The 18,119-nt window shown below is 50.4% G+C and overlaps 2 protein-coding genes across 2 annotated transcripts in view; both read left to right on the top strand.

Annotated features, from left to right (window-relative positions):
• LOC119111316 (xylosyltransferase 2) overlaps positions 1-5,045 on the top strand; it is a 64,276-nt gene extending 59,231 nt beyond the window's left edge. Inside the window, exons 9-12 of the mRNA XM_037235130.1 lie at positions 2,131-2,319; positions 3,219-3,397; positions 3,739-3,813; positions 4,889-5,045. Coding sequence (XP_037091025.1) covers positions 2,131-2,319; positions 3,219-3,397; positions 3,739-3,813; positions 4,889-5,045 — 600 coding nt within the window. The remainder of the gene's footprint in view (positions 1-2,130; positions 2,320-3,218; positions 3,398-3,738; positions 3,814-4,888) is intronic.
• A 4,876-nt stretch (positions 5,046-9,921) lies between these two features.
• LOC119111315 (uncharacterized) lies at positions 9,922-15,430 on the top strand. Its single transcript, XM_037235129.1, has 5 exons — positions 9,922-9,990; positions 11,894-11,995; positions 12,421-12,560; positions 14,302-14,503; positions 15,425-15,430. The coding sequence occupies exons 1-5, from the start codon at positions 9,922-9,924 to the stop codon at positions 15,428-15,430; spliced, it is 519 nt and encodes a 172-aa protein (XP_037091024.1).
• Positions 15,431-18,119: the final 2,689 nt, after the last annotated feature.

Here is an 18,119-nt window from a genome sequence, read left to right as displayed (position 1 = left end):
ATTCGCCTCCGTTCAAACCCAGGTTTAATCACTCACCACAATCCATTTGTTGCGTCGAAACTTGAACTATGCCTGCCTTCCGTAATGCGATTTGATACCTTTTTTTTTAGAAAAAGGCGTCCTCAGCGCCTCACCGCCTGCCAGTTGCATCAGACAATTCCGAGATCGCAAGGTAGTGCCTTACTGTGTGATTGGCTTAGTCGACCATCGCACGAAGTCGTACTCGCTTTTCATTGGTTAACTATCACATCATTTACGGAACCTGTGACCATGTCATCTCCGATGTACGTAGTATATAAGGCCCAGCGTTGGTGACCATGTAGGCTCATACACCCACTGGAATCGAAGATGCAGGGCTGCTGTTGGTTGTGCACGTGGACATTGTGGTAAGGTGTCAGTGTTGGTGAGTGTAAGTTACTAAAAATAAAAGCTTTTGACTGACAATATTTATCTTTCTCTGACTCACGAGAAAGACAGCCAGCCAGCGAGGCCTACACCAGTCCAACTATCATGTCAGCACTAAGAAATCTGCTGCATAATTATGTCTGACATCCATTAAGGAAAGACTTTTAGACCACCGCACTGATGTTTTGAAATATACGGAACCGAGTTTGCCGAGAAGAGACACCTAGGACAGAACCATGTGACTTAAATTAGCGCATATCAAACATCACGCACTCAGGAGTTTAGTACGTTAGAGACATCTGAATACTTAGCTCCAGCTAACTAAAATGCATGACTAGCTGTACCAGTGCAGGATTTCTATGCTAATCGAGTTTTTTTACACAATGCACTCAAATATATCAATGTCATGGTCCAATCATCCTTCCTCTATTACGCATGAAAGCCAGACACGATTTAATCATCTGAATGGACAATATGACCGCATTAAGTTAATTTGTTTCTTCATTGTTAATATCTTGCTTTTTATTTTGGCGGTACCAATGTTGTTTCACCAATCTTGCCCTCACCCCCCAATGGACTAATATATTTGTCCCCCTCCCCTTTTGTAATTCGTCCCAATAGCTTAGCAAGCTAGAATGTCTGCAATCCAATTGACGTACTGGTGGTGGGGAGGCTTCGAGTTTATTTATGCCCTCCTTATTTGGTTTTGGCTGGCATGAAAGCCAGCTGGTAACAGCGCATACGGTAAAGGTCACGTAATACCACCGGTCCTACCCTCCAGGTAGAAGGGCGGTGCAAGAGATGCGGCACGTTAAGCTGTCATCGTAAAATTCTTCTGTTGACCCGGAGATTCACAGTCGAATGGTGAGCTCACGCGACATCCACGACTCAACGCGGGTGCTGATCCCGGATATGTGTCCAATAATTTGTCTTCTACATAAGCTTTTAGAAACAAAGCATAAGATACCGGAACCGATGCCGTGGTCTTATTTTGTGCATCTACCCCAATAAGGGGCAATTGGCGATAGATTGCCTGACATGTGAACCCACTCGCCTGATATGTGAACAGAACCGACCGCACCGAAACCTCTTCGGCTCACTCTGATTGCGGTCAGTAGTCACGTCCACGTCGTCGGCCGTGCATCAAGCAATCCACCCCCCTGACCGGTCTGCTCCCAAGGGCGCGCTCATCGATCAGGAGTGTTCCGCACAACTTCATGCTGCATTAAAATCTAGGGTTCCATATCTACCTTACGAGAAATGAGAGGCACTGGAACGCGAGGGAACTTTTCTGTCTTTGGAATTGCACATGTCTATCTTATGATTAGCGCCATTAGCAACATTTGGCGACATGCTTGGAACACTTGCGCGTTTCAGTACAACCGATTGAAATGATTGCCTGGGGGGGATTGTGGGACGAACAATTTGAGCATAGGTCAGGCTATGGTCAGGACAGGTGGTCCCTGCCCTCTGTGACGTCATGTCTGGCGGCAGCGCGCCCGGCCGAGCGGCGGGCCGTGGGCTGCGGCCACTGTATCCTGTGGCTGCGCGTGGTGACCTCAGCCTGACCGGGCCTAGCAGGGCGGACACATTTTATCGACCGTCGATTGTGAACCGAGAGCAGGAGCCGAAAGCGATCTACCCTGCTTGAATGTGAGTGAGTGGTGCACAGCTGTGCGGGTCCTTTCGGTGATGATCGGTGAACAGGCGACCTGTGTCCAACAGCTGCAGCTACTGGAGCAGATCTACAGGCCACAACACTATTACGTGGTGCACGCGGACGCTCGTGCCGAGGAGGTGCGTCGCCTGCTGACGTCAACTCTACGCCGACTCCCCAACGTCCGCGTGCTGCCCGGCGAGCGCTCGTTCGCCACCTCTTGGGCGTCCTACAACATCGTGCGCGCCGAGCTGGAGGTGAACACGCCGCCTGTGGGCGCGCGCCGACCGGGTGCTGGTCCGATCAGCGGTGACACCGGCTTGTCGCAGGAGTGCCTCAGGCGGTAATGCCGGCTCGTCGCAGGGGTGCCTTAAGCGGAGACGCCAGCTCGTTGCTGGGGTACCTCAGACGGTGATGCCGGCCCGTCGCTGGAGTGCCTCAGACGGAGACGCCGGCTCGTCGCTGGGGTGCCTCAGACGGTGATGCTGGGTCGTTGCTGGGGTGCCTCAGACGGTGATGCTGGGTCGTTGCTGGGGTGCCTCAGACGGTGATGCCGGCTCGTCGCTGGGGTGCCTCAGACGGTGATGCCGGCCCGTCGCTGGGGTGCCTCAGACGGTGATGCCGGCTCGTCGCTGGGGTGCCTCAGACGGTGATGCCGGCTCGTCGCTGGGGTGCCTCAGACGGTGATGCCGGCCCGTCGCTGGGGTGCCTCAGACGGTGATGCCGGCTCGTCGCTGGGGTGCCTCAGACGGTGATGCCGGCTCGTCGCTGGGGTACCTCAGACGGAGACGCCGGCTCGTCGCTGGGGTGCCTCAGACGGAGACGCCAGCTCGTCGCTGGGTTGCCTCAGACGGAGACGCCGGCTCGTCGCTGGGGTGCGTCAGACGGAGACGCCGGCTCGTCGCTGGGGTGCCTCAGATGGTGACGCCGGCTCGTCGTAGGGATGCCTCAGACGGGCCTAGATGTGCCTGCCCAACGACTCACTCTTACCGCCGGGTAGTTTATCATCGGCGTGCTACTTGCACACATTTCGGGCTCTGCACTCCTCATATAGGCTGATGCCCACCTTTGCGACCTGTGCTGCTGGGAGACTCCGAAAGAGCTGCCGGAGCCTGACACCGCATGGCGGTGTTGAGTGGTGTCCCTGACACCGCAGGCGCTGGAGGAGCTGCTGCGTCTGGGGGTCTGGGACCATGCGGTGGTGCTGAGCGGCTCGGACCTCGCCATCAGGAGTGTGGACGAGCTGGCGGCAGCGCTGGCCGCCCACAGGGGTACTTCTATGCTGTCCACCTTCGATGGCTGGAAGGAGAAGCCGGGGCGACCCAGCCACGTGCAGTAAATATCGACGTCTTCAGTCATCTAGCCGTTATTTAAACTTGTCCCCACATAGACCACTTTCAACGAGTTTCGATCAATGTTCGCCTACTAAATTAAATGTTCTATGGCCACCTTGTGTTTTGTTCCACGTGTGCCAATTTCCAGTTTTATCTTGTCGCCTCTCCTGAGCCGCCGCCTTCGGTGCACTCCTAGTATAATCCATAATATTTCTCTATAAAAGCCGCAGCAATATGAATTGATATTCGCCATGCAGTGTACATGGACCGGTTGAGCGACGGATGTCCATGGAGGGCCGGGCGGGCTTTGTTTCTAAGCCCTAGTCATACGTATGCCTGCAGGGCGATGTGCGACAACCATGTCTACACGCTGAGCGCGACACACGCTCTCGATCCAGCGGTCCGTCTCAAGGGCAGGCAAGTGATGGAGAACGGTACTAGGGTATAGGTGACGTTATTTTGGCAGCCCGTCTTAAATCACGAAACCTCTTTACTCCCTGTGTTATTTGCTCGCATCTTGTTGCCGTATTCAAGACATATGCTGCGAGGACCCACGTGTTTCAGGGTACTCATTTTGTTAATTGTACGGGTATCGTTTTATATACCGTTAGGGGGGGGGGGGGAGTGTGAGCCCCTCCAACGGTGACTTGGCCCTCCCACTCCAATACCCCTCTGGTTCTCCTCGGTACATATGGGTAAAAAGAGAATACTGGACCACAGAAAATGCAAGAAATGCTCATTACCTACGAATACACTAAGTACCTGGGCACATCATTATTTGTATCATGTCGATTCCGTATCAACGAGTATCCCGTAGCGGCTTAAGATTTTTATAATGCCAGCCCCTTCATATGGGAAGCCTACTCTGCAAGCGTTTGACAAGTGTGGCACACGATAAGACCAGGATTGGGATGAAGTACAATATATTGCTATATGTGGTAGGTTTTTAAAGTACAGGGTGGCTCAGTATGGCTTCCCTGATCAGTGGCAAGTGTATTTGCCGCACAAGTTGTGTGACTGGTCTTCCAGTCTGTGACTGTGACTGGGCGTGGTATTCGACTACCAACTGAGTGGGAAACATAATCAGCCCCAGCGGCAGTCATTAGCGCTAAGTCAAATTTACCAACCCAACCAAATTGCGACGACAAATGGTGGGCCGATGGTCTGTGGACGAGCCAGGATGCGATCAGCTGAATTTACCGCAGGTAGGTGGTTGCCCGGTCCACAGTCCACGGTAATGCGCCTCATTTTTGAATCGACGAACTTTTTTAAACGTTTCTTGTTTTAACATTGAGTGCAAGTTTAAGTGACCGACATTCGGGGAGGAATCACGTTTTTGGGTCAACTTTTGCCGGCTCACCACTCCCGTCAACCGATTTTAGAAAGCGACACCCGTGGTTAAATGCCTTGGGTCGTTTATGTTGGCAAGTACCTGCAATTCACTGCAAGGTGTCGCTACGGTATTTTGAGCTCTGGCCTGTTTGCGCGGCAGTTCTCAGTGGTTCGTGCTGTCGCGAGATATGGCTGAGTTCGCCACGAACCTGCAGCAGCATCCGGCCATAGCGCGGCGGCTGTTCCGGTTCAGGCACCACGCCATTCCTGACGAGTTCTTCTTCTCCACTCTGCTATACGCATCACCGTACAGGTAAGGCTGGACACGGCTTATGCTTCGTATGTTTCGTATGAAAACGGCTCTATGTTTCGCAAATGGTATGACCGCTATCGATGGGACCGGTGCGCTGCGTACCGGGCCACCGCTCAGTACCGGACCACCGTTCAGTACCGGACCACCGCTCAGTACCGGACCACCGCTCAGTACCGGACCACCGCTCAGTACCGGACCACCACTTGGTACTTAGCCACCGCTCAGTACCGGGCCATCGCTAAGTACCGAGCTACCGCTCAGTACAAGGCCACCGCCCAGTACTGGGTCATTGCTCTCTGGAGAGATGACTTTCATCTGACCTGAGGCACATCACTGATTTCACGATGGAGCAAGTTTAACGAGCAATCCTCAAGTTGATTATCGCCGGATGTGTTTAATTGTTGTCGCTTCGGTATTGTGTATACGCTGAAGAACGAACAACTTATATAATCAAGAGCCTCCATTATCGAGTAGTCGATTTCTCGAACTGAACTGGATCGCGAAATTGTACAACTCGTGTGCGAAATAGAGGACGTTAGGAAATTGATCGGCCAAAATGAGCTGAACCAGACTGAAGCTTTCCTAAGAAAGCCAACCCAGTAATACATTCTTCACAAGTATATTTCATGTATGTTATGCTGAGCTGTCATGTGCCATGTTATATTTCATGGGCCATGATTTGGCTTAACATGATGGATTGCTTCAGATTATATTTAAGAAGTGTTGCTTGCCTGACGTGAATCGGGATTAACTGGACATTTGTAACAAAGGCGAAATGTTCTCAGGCTCGTTTGATTCAAAAAGGCAGTGAATTCGACCGGAAATGAAAATCACATTAAGAACCGCGTATATATCGCTTCTAAAAATTCTTGCGCTGCGCGTCAAACAGAGACTTCCCTCTAGCATCTAACAGCTAAAGTAAATGCGCGTCATGTCACAAGCAGCCATTTCTCCTATTTGTCTCCAAATGCACAATTTTGCGATGTTTCTCCAATAACTGTGCCGAATGCTAAATCGTTCCATGCAGCCTGCCGTCCGCACACGTAGTTACGCATTCTGTGGAAGTGTCCCTGTTCCTTATAGTTACTAAATGCAAATTCCCTTACCTGCATTGCACTAAAAATTACTTATGTACAGTCTCCATTGTTTCAGTAAGCTTTCTTCCAACAAAGGAAAAGGATATGCTAATCGCGAATTCACCACGTTTTAACATGAAAACGCCATGTTTTTACAAACTGTCACCGCATTTTGATGGATAATAATTGCTGCCAAGCGCGTCCATGACACCCCTCCGGTTAACGAAATCCGTGACTTTTGAGCGACGTCTCTAAAAAAAACCATGTAGTCACTTCAAGTGTGTGTCAAGACAGCCTCAAAAACCCATGTCGTTCCTTGAAGTGTGTGTCAAGACAGCCTCGCATTCGAATTCCACTCCTTCCAAACCGCTCGCAAAAATCCTGACTGAGGGCCTGGCAGCGAGGAAACCTTGCTGAATACCGACATGTAACACATACTACCTGCATCTGCATCTGTGCATCACTGCAGGGAAGCCATGGTGAACACCAACCTACACCACATGAAGGGATTCGAGAAGGACAACCTGGATGGCCTGTGTAGGCACCAGGACGACGCGGACTTTTGTGGCAGGGTAGTGTTCAGCTGGGCACACGAAGTGATTGGGGTCGGATCAGTTTTGATTATGCCTAGGGGATTTCAGTTCATTTTGTTTATGTCTGGCAGGGAGTGTGTGTATGCGTCATTAGCATTGGCCTATTTTGTAGGTACTTTTTGCAAGTTTGGATGACTGACCTAGAACAAATATGAACCTGGTACAGAATGCAGAAGTGACGGCAGTCTTCTCAGACAACCCATGTCTCGGCTGTTCATTTTGTTTTGGAATGATGCAAGAGGCAGGAGTTACATAAGCGGCTCTGTCAACGGGACATATTGTGATCAAAAGCACGCCGTTTGCCGTGCTGCTCGCGGACTGCACGCAGTGTTTGGGGTGCTTTCCATGACCACAGGCAGCTTGCGGGTGGATTTATCGCGGCAATACCCACTTACGCCTGATTGGTGACGGATTCTTAGGTTGCTCATCTGGGGACTTCTCTCTCATCAGCATAGTCCTGGTATTGTTTGATTGGCTTCTTATCCGCATGGTATTGTATCGATTTCTGGGTGATGAATCTGTCCCTCCCGCTGCTTCGCCAGTCCAGGGTTTGTGACCTCCGCCATGAGCGTGCAAGGACTACGTCATTGCCAAGTGCCCTGTGGTCTGTAGCCAGAAGTACAAACAGTAACAACAACACACACACGCACACACACACACACACACACACACACACACACACACACACACACACACACACACACACACACACACACACACACACGCACGCACACGCACACGCACACGCACACGCACACACACACACACACACGCACACGCACACGCGCACACGCAGACGCACACGCACACCACACCACACACACACACACACACACACACACACACACACACACACACACACACACACACACACACACACACGCACCATTTTACATTGCACTGTGTATCAATACGGTTTATGAGCTTGTGTGTTTCACCACTTTTTCCATACATCAATGCAATCAAGTATGTATAATTGCGTATTTTGAGTGTCGAGTTCAGGACATGCGCAACAAGCTCTGATGACAAGTGCTATGAAACCAAAAACATTCGTACAAAGCATTCGACAAAAAATTTGCTTGAAATCTGGGAGGAGTGGAACAGCAAAGCCCTCATGAAAAGAATGGACGAAATGGAACCGCATAAAGCAATGATACAGAACGGCGTGTTTTTATTAATTTGCATTTTGTCTTGCGTTTTCACAGAACAAATACAGCTCACTGCTATGATGTTCAACCCCTGGCTACTGCACCGATCATTTGGCGTTGTTCTCTTTGGGACTTCGCAGGCCGCGCTACCACGCATGGCGCAGTGACACCACGCCCGAAACTTAAGTCCGGACACGGCGAGACCAAATTCCCACCTTAAGTTCGAGTGCGGTGACAACGAATCCCCACCTTAAGATGACACGCTGTGACACGCCGGGTCCACCGGGACAACCAGCCCGGGGACCGCTCACCACTGATCGGATGTACAGCTATGTGCACTGGCCTTTTGAAAGACCGAAAGGGAGCTTGGAATGCTAGTGTTTGATGTTCTTGGGGATTTGCAGGTACGGTACCAAGGTTGCTTGTCTGGATGGATGTTGAAAATGCGCCTTTTTGCTTTGCTTGGGTCGTGGGCTATCCTCAGTTGCCAATTGGGCTTGATTTCAGCTTGGGCCGCATGCGTAAAGAGAATTCGTTTCGCTGGTGAGAAGTACTGTAGTATCGTAGTGCGAAGAATAGTGCCCTATTCCCCCCAGAGACATGCTCGTTTTGGAAAGTCTGAAAACACGAGGCTTACTGGGCTCACTGGCGGCCGTGTTGGTAGCAGTTAATTTGCTATGTTAACAACGGGCAGGAGTAGTTTGTTCCTTTTGATCAGTGATCTAAGTTGATGCTAACAGTTAACATTGTTTTGCACCTAAACCGATGAATAAAACTGTTCTCCCACGTGGACACGCATGGTAAGGCTCTTTTATGTAGGTAGGGCACGAATTAGGGTTGTTCTTCTCGGTCACGCTGGTTCTGGCACATCCAGGGCCCTGGCGACTTCACCGAGGAAGACCTGAAGTCGATCAGGGCTTGGGCTGTGCCCTTCAAGTTTTTCGCGCGCAAGTTCGACACGTCCGACGTCAACTCACCTGTAAGGTCGCAGGCGATTGCCATGTCGGCGGCGTTCACCGCCAGTGTCCAGGATCAGTTTCCGCTACCGTTCCTCAGGTGGGTCTGAGGTCTTGGCTGGTCTGCCAGTGTGGATGGTCTGTCAGTGTGGGTCTGGTGTTCCGCCACTTTGGTGGCAGCAGGAAAGCAGGCCGACTGGTCCTGTACGCGTGGGTGCCGCATGCAGTAGTGCCGGGTTTGTACGAGCCATCGGGCGTGCAAACATAAAGTGAACAATGGGGTTACGTGCTGGCACGAGCCTGGATGCGTGGCGCTAGTTGGGCTAGTGCAAGGTTTGGAGCACCATTCAGTAATTCAGGGAAGTGTTCCACAGTTGAAGATATTAAAGTAAGCATTAGATATGACGAAGAAAGCTCACTTCTAACTATTATTATATATTGGTGTACTTGTAGGTGAAAAACTGCCTTAGACAACACAATATCTCTGTTAGTAAGTATGCTCCCCAATACGTCATTGCCTGATTACGTCATCGTGCCTTGCACAACATTGATAAAAAGCCAATTGACGGCCGTTATATTTGGAAATTGTGCTCACGAACGCCATATATAAACGACTCGGTAACTGAATTTTTGTTGGCCTTTATCGTCGAATGGTTAATGGAATGGCATGATTTGAATGACATCATTGTGGGGTCAGGATACCTGGGTGGCCTTGAATGGTCTGCGCGAAATAGTCTGCACATCTTCGCGGGCGTGTGGCTCAAAAACAAGAAGGACTTAGGTCTTAAGAAGGGCAGCGCAGTGAACTGCACCGAATGATCTACAAGGTTTCTCTGTTGGTTCAAAACACCGTACAAATGTGGAGCACTCCCTGTAATGGTACCGGTTTTAACTGTATTCAGCTAAGGCCAGCATTGACTGATATTCCTAAAGTCTTGGCATTATCAGCTCAGGTCAGACAGCTGTTGTCTTCCTGGGCAGCACCTTAATACCGCTAGCATTATGTGGCTCATCGTCAGCTGTCGACGCTTCCTTGCCCATGCCGTGTTCCTTATACTACAGTCAGCACTGACACGGCTTTTCAGGCGGATAGCTGAGAATGCCTTGATGCGGCTGCGCGGACGCGAGAGGAGCTTCGACGGTCCCGGCCTGCGGCTGGACTTCACACGGGTCACGGTACGTCAGGATGGTGGAGAGTAACACGCGCTCGGGTAGGAGGGCAGTTTGACCCCGAAGATTTTTCGGAATAATTTCCGAACGGCGCGGCGCAGCTGCGTTCAATTTCCGTAGCCGTAGACAATTGAACAGTGGATCGTTTGGTATCAAATATTCAGATGCGACTTGTAAGGTCTCTGATCTAAGCAGGTTAAAGTCAGGACATGAACTCAGTTTCTAGGGAATCGTTCAGTCTAATATAACACCGGGATTAGACGGAGTCATACATGTCTGATATAGTTACCTAGTTTACAAAAAGTTGAAGTACAAAGTACAAAAACAAGTTATATTGACGTACGGTCAGGTATGAAGGGCACATCAATATAAAAACCAACCTGTTTTGTACTCTATATCTTGCTGTCTGGGACATTTTTGATGCTCATTCCAAATTTATGAAGAAGAGGAACCGCATGATATATTTTCTATAGAGTTGTTAAAGGTCAGAAAAGGTCATTGACCTAAAATGACCCAAGTCAATATTTTTTTCGGGGCACACTGCCTAGTGTTATCCTCAACGTTTCATCAAGAACGAAAGTCAAAGCAGGCTCGTATGATTTTGGTTGCCGGGACATTCGAAAGATCAGGCAAGGTCACTGACTTTCAAGAAGCACCAGTGACCTCTTGCTTGGAACAGGTATCTAGGTGCACGGGGGCTGCATGAAAGGGCCTGAGGCTCTTTGAACACTAATCTGGAGTTTGACCTTGTTTTACCTTATTTGACCCGAAGGCTACAACCAGGGGGCCTCAGATTTTGACACAATGGACCTAACGTACAGCCCAACTCATCCTATGAATTTGGTGTTTAAAGCTTTCTTATTTCTTATATCTCAGCTGTTCCAATTGGTCCCCTCCCGAGTGAACGGTATTCAATTTGCCATCCGGGCGCGTGTTAACAGCCGGCAGTACGCTCCGCTAGCGCTGCCAGAGTGACCTGGCTTCGGTTGGCCGTCGGGATGTCACAGTGTTGTGACGTGGGGGCCGTTGGCATATCGCCGGTGGATTCCAGGCAGGCTCTATGCGAGTTATCCCACTCCTCATGCATTATACCGCTCTGGTCGTGCAATGTGACATGAATTGGGATAGCCTATCCTTACCAACTAAAGGTACCTTTTATCACAGAGCTCTGGTCGTTTGGTGTTCATATTATGGTGCCCCAGAAAACACCATTTTGAAAAGTTGCTCAGTGCTAGTTCGCTTCTTTGATTTAATATGAGTTCAGTAGTGTCCTTTTTGTCAAAATGCGCACGTCTATATGGGCTGGGGAAAGGGCTTACAATTCGGTAGTTTCAGTTAATTTCGCTCTGTGTCAGCAGCAGGGCGCTTTAAAATGAACGTAAGCATTCAAAATGTATATTGACTCGGGCGCTTTAATTAAAGCCCTCAGTGTTCTTTTACCATACCGATTTCATATTTTCGACCGTAGCATGTGGCTGGTGTCCCGATTGGCTAAAGGCGAATGCGATTGGAAAGAGTGTGGGACAGCAAAATGGTTCGCAAGAACAAAACTTTGACCTCTGTGCACCCCCTGGACACGTGTGAACTTTGCCAAAATTGTCACCACTGAACCGCCTTGAGTCGGAGAACCAGACTAGCTCTGAGCAGCCAGCCTTTTCCATCAAAGTGGTATTCCAGGACACCCTAGTGCATATGGATTGGGATGACCTTTTCATCGTAAAGCACACGTTACGCAACACCGCTCTGGTCACGTGATGTGTGCGTGCGCACCGATGGTCTAACTACGTCATCGTGCCGCACGGATAAACGTCACGTGCCGCACGGACTAACGTCACGTGCCGCACGCCGCGCACCACGCCGCGCCGGCCGCGCGAGGTAGTCTGGACAGAGGAACGTCCTGCCTCCGCAGGTGCTGCCCCGCTTCGCCAGCTCTGCACCAGGCTGCCAACCGGTTTGGCGGCTGCACAGGCATGTCGCAGAAGAGCTCGTCTTCTGGATCGACTTCTCAGTGGTAACTTGTGCACGTCAAGGGGAATAGATTCCCAATAAAATTTACCCGTAAGACTTTAATCGCACATTGACACACCTACATTGGCGGCCCGGCCAAAGTGTAGACGACAAGGTGTTTTCATTACATCGCAGGTTCGGAGGTTTGAAAACCCTTTTGAATATTCTAATCAAGATATATGTTTTTTATTCTTGTGAAGCGCCCTTCGAAATCACAGTGGCCTCCTTGAAGCATATTTCGGATCTCATCGTGGTGCCATTGTGCTCTTTTGCCACTCTGTAAAAATATGTCTGCTAGCTTAATATGGCAGATACAAACACAACTATCCATTTAAGGGTGCTCGCATTTCACGATTTCATCCTGGTGTCATCTTCTTCGCGAGCCTGTCATCGGAGGCCGAGGCACGTTAGCGTCGGTCCCACCGACAGGGTGTTGACGGCGGCTCGGATGTGGAAACAGTCCGGGCTCGGGCTGCATCTGTGCCCACGATCCGCTGCTTTGACGTCGGCCACCTGCTGGCCATGGCCCTGTATACGGGACACTACAGACAGGGCAACACGACATCCAGGTGAGCCTCCCTGACCTGAGCCGATGGCCACTGTACGGGAGGGATGCATCACCTCCGCTGGCCGCATGCCTCACGCCAGGCGCTCGGGTCACGATGCTGGACGCCAGGCGCTCGGGTCACGATGCCGCACGCCAGACGCTCGGGTCACGATGCCGCACGCCAGGCGCTTGGGTCACGATGCCGCACGCCAGGCGCTCGGGTCACGATGCCGCACGCCAGGCGCTCGGGTCACGATGCCGCACGCCAGGCGCTCGGGTCACGATGCCGCACGCCAGGCGCTCGGGTCACGATGCCGCACGCCAGGCGCTCGGGTCACAATGCCGCACGCCAGGCGCTCAGGTCACGATGCTGGACACCAGGCGCTCTGGCCAAGTTACGGCTCGTGCCAAATTGCCGCCGTAGCAGACCGGCTGGCTCTTTTGTAGTAATTCGTCTCGTCGAGAGATGGCGTGTCAATCGATGGGCTCTTGCATAAACCAAATATCATTATCTGCGCATGTCTTGGCCCTTCCTCGTGGTCTTGTACGTGTGTTGCTGCTTTCTTATTTTTGCATGCATTCGCGTAGTTGGTTGTGATGCTTTTGTGAACTTATTCTATTCCAAGCCTTATTTCCGCCATAAGTTGCACCAATGCCCGAATTTCGGTATTATGTCACACAAGCGGTGACTCGTTGCCGGGACTTGCACCGAAATAATTGCATCGGTTGTTCGCCAAAAGTTCGCTGATGCCTAAGGATGTGCTGACGTACGCCAGACACAAATAACACGACGGTCAGATTGTTCTACCTTGAGTAAAACATGACCGGTGAGCTGGCAGTATTCACACAATATTTTTATAGTGTCGTGCATGGCTTGGTGGCCCTGGAATGGTCTGCACAAATTCGTGGCGTCCAGCCCAGAAATAAAGGGTTTAGGTCTTAAACAGGATAGTGCTGTGAACTGCCCTTAATGGTCTTGAAAGTGGCCATCTCAGCTCAAAATCCCATGTAAATTTGGAACGCTCCCTTTGACCTTGATATACCATTGCAACTGCATGATGGCGAGGCATATATAAAAACAGCGTAAAAACAAAGCTATGCTCTAAAACAATGATGGCTTGGATAGCTACCTAAATGCCAGGTCACCTCAGACTAGTGGATCTTAAACCCAGCTCGTTTTAAAGCTTTTTACCAAAAAGCCGGTCCCATACAACATGTAAGCGTGCTAATGCATGTCGCACATCCAATGTATATTGGAAGAACAAGTTGTATTGTGGGTTCGTATTCGGTTCTATGCCCTCCAAAATGCATACTGTTTTCATTGGCGAATTTCATTTGATCGTGCTCGTTTTCGTTCTCGGTAGTATGGTGATGGCATGGACTTTAGCAGGTGCTGAAAATTCGTGCTCAGTGGCAGCACGCTGCAGCTAGTTGAAACAGAAGTCATACACATCACACAAACCATCGTCTGAAGACTACAGTTACAAAGCACACGTTTGCCTGCTAATTTGTCGATCAGTCATAGAAAGTAAACCCCAAATTTTGATCACGCTGCGATGCGAATGTGTTGTGCTTGTAACTAATCCGTTGTGTGAAAGGAGGACATGGTGATTATAATATGGCATGACGTGATACGTTATGATAATATAATAATGCGTGATGTGATATGCCAGCCTGTTAAGCAGCACTCACGGATGCGTCTGTGTGAATGCTGGCAGTGTGTTGCAGCAAACGTGCTGACTCAGCCGGACCTTGTCCCGCAGCACGAGACGCATTCCGTTCCCGTATATCCGGGCCGGCGCTGTCGCCGTCTCAGTGGACTTGGAGTTTGACGTGGGGCGCACGGCTCGACCACACTGGCTGGCCGTACCTCTCGTGTCGCAGCAAGACAAGGCGGCGGCCCAAGCGCCAGGCCCGGCCATTCACCATCCGCCTGCGGCTGACAGACGGTACAGGACGGGTCAGGTGAGTGACAGACGGCGGAGGACGGGCCCGGTGAGTGACAGACAGCAGAGGACGGATCCGGTGAGTGACAGACGGCGGAGGACGGATCCGGTGAGGGACGGACGGCGGAGGACAGATCCGGTGAGTGACAGACGGCGGAGGGCAGATCCGGTGAGTGACAGACGGCGGAGGACGGATCCGGTGAGTGACAGACGGCGGAGGACGGATATGGTGAGTGACGGACGGCGGAGGACGGGTCAGGTGAGTGACGGACGGCGGAGGACGGGTCCGGTGAGTGACAGACTGCGGAGGATGGGTCAGGTGAGTGACAGACGCCAGCGGACGGATCCGGTGAGTGACAGACGGCAGAGGACGGGTCAGGTGAGTGACAGACGCCAGTGGACGGGTCCGGTGAGTGACAGACGGCGGAGGACGGGTCAGGTGAGTGACAGACGGCGGAGGACGGATCCGATGAGTGACAGACGGCGGAGGACGGGTCAGGCGAGTGACAGACGGCGGCGGACAGGTCCGGTGGGAGTCACGGTCTATCAACCGAAGCGAATTGTGTGTGTCTGGGTTTGTCTGGCGGGCTTAGCGGACAGTGAGGATAGCGGACAGTGAGTGTTGAGTTCCGTGACTGATCGCAGCGCAGAGTGAAGACTGAGGTCTGTATTGCAGTGCCAGATGAGGTCTGCTCGAAGGGAATGTGTCTTCAAATTTCACATTTGAAGATATTGAAGCAAAGATCAGGCTTGATGAAGCAAGCTCACTATAATTATTGGTATACTCAAGAAAAGACTGCTCTAGAACAGCACAATTCTCCATTTAGTAAATATGCTCCTTAATGCGTCATGGTGTGATTACGTAATCGTACCCTGCACAACATTGATTGAGAGCCAATTGAGGGCTGTTATATCTGCAAGTCGTGCTCATGAACGCCAGATATGAGCGCCTCGAAAATTACATTTTCTTGGCCTTGATAGCCGTGTAGCTCATGAAATGTCAGAATTTGAATGGCATTATTATGGCGTCATGAATGCCAAAGTCGCTTTGAAATACTCCCCCCATTTTCGCGGGTGTGTAGCTCAGAAACTGGAGTGGCTTAGGTCTTAAGAAAGGCTGGATTGGGAACAGCGCTGGAAGGTCTTCAGAATGGCTGTTTCAATTAAAAACCCCATGTAAATGTGGAACATTCCCTTTAAAGGAAGTGTTCCACCTCTGGGACATATTTCATAAGCATACGCTAGTGAAACCTCAGGACTAATTATGTCTGATTAGATCATTGGGTAGTGCTACTGCGGCACCGTTAAGAAATATTTAGGATAGCAATTTTAATTATTTTCGAGTCCAAATTACGTCATTAACGCTTTGTAACAGCACTGCGCTTATACCCTGCAGTCGTGACCACTGTCGTCATGACAATGACCGTGCACACCTCTACTGGTACGGCTAAAAGAACGTTTGCGGTTGGCCCATCGAGTAAGGGCCTGTTACTGAGACTTTGTTAGTTAAAGTTTGAAACAATGCGTCACATGGATGATGTGATACTCCCATTCCCAAAGGCATATCTCAAACGGTCAAAAGCAATCTTTGGACGTCGCCGAAAACGGCCTGCCTACGGAAATACCACACCGAAACACTTTCAGAGAAACTGGTTACTTATTGGCAGCCACCGCAGCCACTGGCACTTTCCCTCCGGCCTCAAATTGTGAGCGAGATACCTAAAATAGCTGTGAGTGCAATCACGGTCGTTGCAGAACACGATTTAAGGATATCGGTGTTGGCTAACCTCGTAAAATGCTACGAGAATTTCGCAATCCTGGACGTGCGATCAAGGCCGCCAAGATCACGTGCCTACTCAAAACGTTGAACTGTGAGATCCAGGATTAACTTACACAGTAATAGCATGAACTTTTGAGGGTCGCTATTGGAATCGTGTTGCCAGCAAGTTATCGGCGCTCCTCAATTTAGGTGCGTTCCCCGGTGGGGCGGCGGAACAGTACGAGAATCGGCGTCTTGACTACCAGCATCGCCGGCCGGATCTCGACCATCGTGCGAGGTCGAGGAAGCGTGCGTGTCGGTCAGCCCGCCGGAAGGATGAGGGTGGGCGAACACTAACACGCCAGAAACACAGCTTGGCGCTAGGTGGCTCCGTACAGTCTGAAAACATGCGCTGCCAAAATCGGTCCCGAGGCCACTTATCGGCCGCTCACGGAGGGCCAAGACTTTAGGTACCCCTGACGAGTTTGGTGAGATTTAAACACGCGGGGGGTGATATCAACACACCGTTTTCAGTACGTTTTCAGACGCCAATTCTACACGTGGTCTTCAAAGAGGCCCTTCACGTTAGCTGAAGGTTAGACTTGAAGTTGACTTCACCTCCACGCTCGAGCGTTGAATGCTGCATGTTGCCAGGCATCTTCGAAACTTTATGTATTTGCTTAGAAACCAGCATATATATATATATATATATATATATATATATATATATATATCCTCGGTGACCTGCACCCTTCTCGGTGACACCTGGATTGCCATGGACTTCAAGCGATATAGGCATAGGTCACTGTCATTGCGGTGTTCAGAGCGATACCAGCGGGCTGGGGAGTGCTCGGATCGATATCATGACCACTTATGGAGGGCTCTTAGTAAACAAATGGCGCTTGTTTGCGACCACACAGCGCCAAATTGGTTGACATGGATGTAACTGATTGTACATGCTCACATGTGTAATGCGTGTATACATATATAGTCTACACCCCATAATCCAAATTCAGTCACATGTTCAGGCTCTTGCGTGTTTCCTGGAATTTTATGTCGTGAACATTTGGTCTCGTACATATTAATTTATGCCATGAATTTAATAAGTAGGGGCGCGTGCGCTCGAGTGCGGCTATTTGCGCAGGCCGATGTTATGTACTGAAAGTTAGAGGTTGTGGCGCCTTCCCCAGCTGAATACAAAATTATACCCCTGGGTTAGGCAGTGTTTGTGATCACTTTACCGTAGATGAAAGGACTGCGTATTTCGCCCGAAGGCGAATTCAAAACGCCATGTTAGGGGACCGACGTTAACTTGTCAGCAAAAGGTCAAATGACACCCCTATTTTTATAACTCAAAGGATTTCGCTTCTTTTGTACGAGTGTTCCAAAAGAAACTCCCTTGGTAAAACTAACTCTGCTTTCTTTCAAAATCCAGAGACCCTAGAGAAGCCATTTCTTGCAAGACTCTGGTCATTTTGGACGAGCACGGCCTGGTTGGCACCTTTCCTTCTGGATCCGCCCTTGATTTCGTCTCGCAGAAATCGCCAGTTGCAAGGCATCAAGCGAATTATGAGAATCGGATCAAGTGTCAAACGGACGAGATTGCAGCGGTATCGAGAATTACTTAAGGGGGCATTTTCCGTTCACTCGTATATCTAGAATCCTGGCCGTTTTCGTCGCTGTCAAGATCCAGTTTGAGATTTGAGACGCACATCCTAAAGGCCAAAGTGCGCCGCGAAAAGAGGACGCTATGGTGAACGCCATGGGGGGGGGGGGGGAGAAATCGAAGCTTACAGAATAAGGTTTCTACACAACTAATTTGGCACATTAGTGTGTTGCAAACATTACAAACGCGCAAGTTGGAACAAGCAGTGCA

The sequence above is a fragment of the Pollicipes pollicipes genome, unplaced genomic scaffold (genome assembly GCF_011947565.3).
Source record: "Pollicipes pollicipes isolate AB1234 unplaced genomic scaffold, Ppol_2.1 Scaffold_7261;HRSCAF=8764_pilon_pilon_pilon, whole genome shotgun sequence".
NCBI classification, from domain to species: Eukaryota; Metazoa; Arthropoda; class Thecostraca; order Pollicipedomorpha; family Pollicipedidae; genus Pollicipes; species Pollicipes pollicipes.
The sequence above is the reverse complement of the archived record's forward strand: the minus strand, read 5'-3'. Positions and strand labels throughout refer to the sequence as shown.